General features: G+C 48.4%; 1 protein-coding gene across 1 annotated transcript; it reads right to left on the bottom strand.

Annotated features, from left to right (window-relative positions):
* Nucleotides 1-2,520: 2,520 nt before the first annotated feature.
* Nucleotides 2,521-3,789, bottom strand: LOC137522075 (piggyBac transposable element-derived protein 4-like). Its single transcript, XM_068242102.1, has one exon. The coding sequence runs from the start codon at nucleotides 3,787-3,789 to the stop codon at nucleotides 2,521-2,523; it is 1,269 nt and encodes a 422-aa protein (XP_068098203.1).
* Between the last annotated feature and the right edge of the window lie 1,497 nt (nucleotides 3,790-5,286).

Genomic DNA, 5,286 nt, shown 5'->3' on the forward strand with positions numbered 1-5,286 from the left:
ATACTCGCATACAAGCCGAATTTTTGACCCCCAAAAAGGGGGTCAAAAGTTGGGGGGTCGGCTTGTATGCGAGTCTTCCCTGGTGGTCTAGTGGTGGGTGGTGGGTGGTCCGCGCCCCGCTCCCCCCCTCCCCGCTCCCCCCGCGGCCGCCGCTGCTATTACCTGCTTAGGCAGCGGCCGCTTCCTAATCTGCGTTCCTCTTCTGAAACTTTTCAGCGTGTATCACAGCAGCACGCCCGGCGCTGCTGCTGTGACGATGCAGGGGCAGGAAAGAGCGGTTCCCTTGGTAACAGCGATACAGATCGCCGCTATAGGGAGCCGCGCTCTTTCCTGCACTCTGCATCGTCACAGCAGCAGCGCCGGGCGCACTGCTGTGATACACGCTGGAAGTTAAGAAGAGGAACGCGGATTAGGAAGCGGCCGCTGCCTAAGCAGGTAATAGCAGCGGCGGCCGTGGGGGGAGGGGGGAGCGGGGGGGGGGCACTACCTACCTACCTACCTATGCTGGGCACTATACTGGCTAAACTGGGCACTAAACTAGCTAAACTGGGCACTAAACTAGCTAAACTGGGCACTATACTAGCTAAACTGGGCACTATACTGGCTAAACTGGGCACTATACTAGCTAAACTGGGCACTATACTGGCTAAACTGGGCACTATACTGGCTAAACTGGGCACTATACTAGCCATACTGGGGCACTATACTAGCTAAACTGGGCACTATACTAGCTAAACTGGGCACTATACTAGCTAAACTGGGCACTATACTGGCTAAACTGGGCACTTTACTAGCCATACTGGGGCACTATACTAGCTAAACTGGGCACTATACTGGCTAAACTGGGCACTATACTGGCTAAACTGGGCACTATACTAGCTAAACTGGGCACTATACTGGCTAAACTGGGCACTATACTGGCTAAACTGGGCACTATACTAGCTAAACTGGGCACTATACTGGCTAAACTGGGCACTATACTGGCTAAACTGGGCACTATACTGGCTAAACTGGGCACTTTACTAGCCATACTGGGGCACTATACTAGCTAAACTGGGCACTATACTAGCTAAACTGAGGCACTACCTACCCATACTGGGCGCTATACTGGGCACTATACTGGCTATACTGGGCACTTTACTAGCTATACTGGGCACTATACTAGCTATACTGGACACTACCTACCTATACTGGGCACTATACTAGCTATACTGGGACACACTGGGGGGCTGCACCAATCCAGAATTTCCTACCCCCGGCTTATATGGCGGTCAATCATTTTTCCCTGTTTTTTCAGGGAAAAGCTGGGGGGTCGGCTTACATGCGGGTCGGCTTATATGCGAGTATATACGGTACTTCAAAATGGGAAAATTCACTTTTGGCACCATAGTTTGTAAACACTATAACTTTTACCCAATCCAATAAAAATACACTGAATGTTTTTTTTTTTTTTATCAAAGACATGTAGCAGAATAACTTTTGTGCTCAAATGTATAGGAAATTTTACTGTATTTGAAAAATGTCAGCACAGAAAGTTAAAAAAGTCATTTTTTTTTTTACAAAATTCATGTCTTTTTTGATCGGCGCCATCTTGGGCTTCAGGAGGGCGGAGGAAGCGATCCATTGTGCCCGATTGCTGGGTGTTCTTAGCAGATCCGCGTGCGGCCATTAGGTGGAGAGGTAGAGAGGTATGTCAGGAATCTGTCCTGGTGAGAGCCGCGCTGTGAGAGCTGAGGGGATGCGGTGTGCGGCTTGATGTAGGCAGAGATGGGCTAGAGCTCCGGGATCAGGCAGCCATCTTGGGTGCGCCTTCGGCATCTAATGATTTAACCACCTCGGCGTTCTGATTCCCCAGGATTTCCGTGCAAAAAGTGTTACAATTAATTTTCAGAACATTTTTCCTGTAACTTACCAAAATGAGTCAAGCAAGAGTTTAGTATACATTATGAATATAATAAAAGTGTCAAACACAAATTCTTGTCAAAAATAAAATTTATTAATGACAAACATAAATAGCATAAATTTTTAATCAATGCAGAAATATCAAGAAAACACAGAAATAAATAAATGAAGGCAGAAAAATGTACACACAGTCTAGAGGTTTACCCCTAAAACACCTCCTTAGTGTGGTACTCCTTGAAACAAGGTATTATACAAAGTGCCACGTCACAGTCTGGGCAATAAAAACGGGTCTCCTTTCTAATTTTTTTGCCGTCTTTGCCCTTTTTATTGTAGCAGACCATGCACCTCCTTGTAGGGGCTTGTTTCAGGGCGGTTGGTGGTAAATGTTCAGCAAAGTGGCGTCCAGAAAGCCGTGTCAGGTTTACGACGTATGACGCCCTGCGCCCCGGTCTAGCTGCTGACTCCGGTGGGGGGGTGTTTGATACAGATGGCTTCTGTGAGCTTCCAGATGAAGTCGTGGTGGGGTACAGGACTGTCACTATTTTGTTTGTACAGGACATAAGAGTTCCACATACATTGTTCCAGCAGGTGGCGAAAAATCTTTTTGTAGTATTTCCGCTACTGTTTGCGGACAGCCGGATAAAACGACATTGCTCCATCAGCCCTGTCCACACTCCCCATTGTTTTGTTGTGATCCAATACCGCTTTGGGCTTCTCAACCTCCTGTCGACTCCTGGTAGTGGTGCGGGCAGTCTCTGCGTTGTGAACAGTGCTGAGGACGCACACATCCCGCTTGTCCCTCCACCTCAGAGCCATCATTTTGCCCTTCTGCCAGGCAACAACCTCCCCCTTCTTCAGCTTCCTGGCAGTAAAGGCAGATGGCATATGGCGACGGTTAGCCCTCACCGTGCCGTATGCGTCAGTCTTATGCTGGATCAGGTGTTCAAATAGTTCCGGGGAGCTGTAAAAATTGTCTGTCGTAAGGCAGTACCCCTGATCCAGCAAAGGCTCAATAAGAGTTAGTACAGAGGAGGTAGCACACCCAAACTCCCTGTACTGAGGTGCAAACTGTGTGCCTTTACCTGTGTATATCACAGAGTTCCATATGTAGCCGGTCTTGGCCTCACACAGCATAAAGGACTTCACCCCAAAGCGTGCCCTTTTGGATGCAATAAATTGCACCCAGCTCAGTCTCCCCTTGTACGCCATGAGGCTCTCGTCCATGGTGATGTCTCTGTCCGGAACGTACACAGCCTTGAAATTGGCAACAATCAGTTGATAGATCTCCCAAATTTTCTTCAGCTTGGGAGCGGGGTGGGTGGCCTCAACAAACTCATCATTGTTGCTGAAGTGCAGGTACTTCATGATGAGGGTGAAGCGGGGCTCGGACATAACTGATCCAAAGAAAGGGGTACTGAGGATCTTGTTAGTGGTCCAGTACCACTTCTGCAGCGGCTTACCAACAACTCCCTGGAGGATGATGAGGCCCAGGAACACCCAGATATCATCACAGGTGACAGGTTCCCACTTCCGGCTCCGAGAGAACCTGGGTAGAGAAGCACCCTCCTGCTGCTGCGCTGCATACCGATTGGTCTCCTCCACAATCTTGCAGATGACCTCATCGGTGAGGAATAGCTCCAGGTAGGACAGCGGACTGTGGTTGCATGCGATCTTCTGCCCGGGTGCCCCTGTGAAGGGGAACCTGGGTGGCGGAGCTTGAGTGGGGCTCTCCAGCTCACACCAAGTGTGTGCGACACTCACTGGCTCCTCGGTTTTGCCATCACTGCTCTCCGACTCCGAAGACAGGTCACCGGGAACCTCGCTGTCCGTAGACTCCTCAACCAGCAGCTCCTGGTCACACAAACGCCTCCGGGAAGACAAAGCCATGACCCCAAAGCAGGATACGGGGGTCAAAGGTCAGCGACAGGAAAAAAAATCTAAAAAAATCCAGCAAATGCAAACACACAGGGACCACAGCGTCTTGAAAAAGACTAATATAACTGCAATATGTATGTAGCAAAGACTGGAAAAGGCTGGAAAGGCAGAAATCACTCAAAGCACAGCAATCACAAAGCAGAGCTGACAAGCAGACTAAGCTATGGACACTGGGACTCTGAAAGAGGAAGCGGTGTAACGGCTCTGGGCTTTTATTTAGTGTGCACAGGTGTTTACTAAACATCTTTGAATTACTTTGGCATGATTGGATTACAATCAGCTTTGTGTACTGATGTAATCCAATTATGCAATGTATGGGACAGCCACCGGGGGGCTCCAACTCAGCATCAGAGGAAGTTCTGAGTCTGCTGACATCAGAGGAAGTGGCTGGGCAGCGCCATCTTTCCTGCCCAGCCGATCACGGAGGAGAGCAAATGGGAGCCCGGGAGGGTGACAGAGGGACCCCCCATCAGCAGCAATACAAGGAGGGAGAAGGAGGGAGCCCACTGCAGCCCACTGAGCCGCCTGGAGGTGGCAGATGTGCTGCAATCTGGCCAAATCGAGCCCGGGAGGGAGACAGAGGGACTCCCCAGCAGCAGCAGCAGAAGGAGGGAGCCCGCAGCAGCCTGCTGAGCTGACTGGAGGCCACATCAAACCCAGGAGGGTGACAGAGGGACCCCCCAGCAGCAGCAGTACAAGGAGGGAGCTCGTGGCAGCCAGCTGAGCCGCCTGGAGGCAGCTGATGCGCACAGAACAGCAGTGGTGAGTGACAGCAATGCTTGACGAGCTGAGCTCGTCAGAAACACTTTCAGCTTGTTAATTCTGGACGAGCTCAGCTTGTCCAGAACGCTAGGCAGGTTAAGGGTGGGTTTTTAACCCTACTACCCGCTGATCCAGCCAGTGCAGGCACATACCTTTACATTATTAGACTCTTTCACACACATATTTTCACACATATTTGTAGTGAATAGGAAAGCAGAAAAAGTTTTACACTTAAACACAATCTGATAATTTAGCACCCATAATGGCAATGTTATCAATTAGCTTCCGAGAGAACTGAAAGTTTGAGTTATCAACCCTTACAGTAATTTTATATCAGTCATTTTTTCCTAATAGTTCTATACTGTGTTAAATGTTTTAGGACAGATACACAATTCACGTTTAATTATAGCTTTTCTGATTCTATGGCCCATATGCAATTCACTTTTTCCCCTGAGTTTTCTCCTAGGTGATATTTTTAAGCTTGTCAATAAAATGCCTTTTAAGCCACCAGCAAGCAAGAAAATACTCAAAATAATTTTGGTAGTACTTTTTAACTTGCTTTTTGGTACTTTTTTAGTTGAAAAGTGCTGGAAAGTTATTTTAAATTGAAGATGAAAACTTATCTCCTAGGAGAAAACTCAGGTAAAAAAGTGAATTGCATATGGCCCTATAACACTTAAGTTGAAC

The sequence above is a fragment of the Hyperolius riggenbachi genome, chromosome 6 (genome assembly GCF_040937935.1).
Source record: "Hyperolius riggenbachi isolate aHypRig1 chromosome 6, aHypRig1.pri, whole genome shotgun sequence".
In the NCBI taxonomy this organism is placed as follows: Eukaryota; Metazoa; Chordata; class Amphibia; order Anura; family Hyperoliidae; genus Hyperolius; species Hyperolius riggenbachi.

What these genes read in the sequence shown, in the direction of transcription:
- LOC137522075 (XM_068242102.1), bottom strand. Translation starts at nt 3,789, where the DNA reads ATGGCTTTGTCTTCCCGGAGGCGTTTGTGTGACCAGGAGCTGCTGGTT.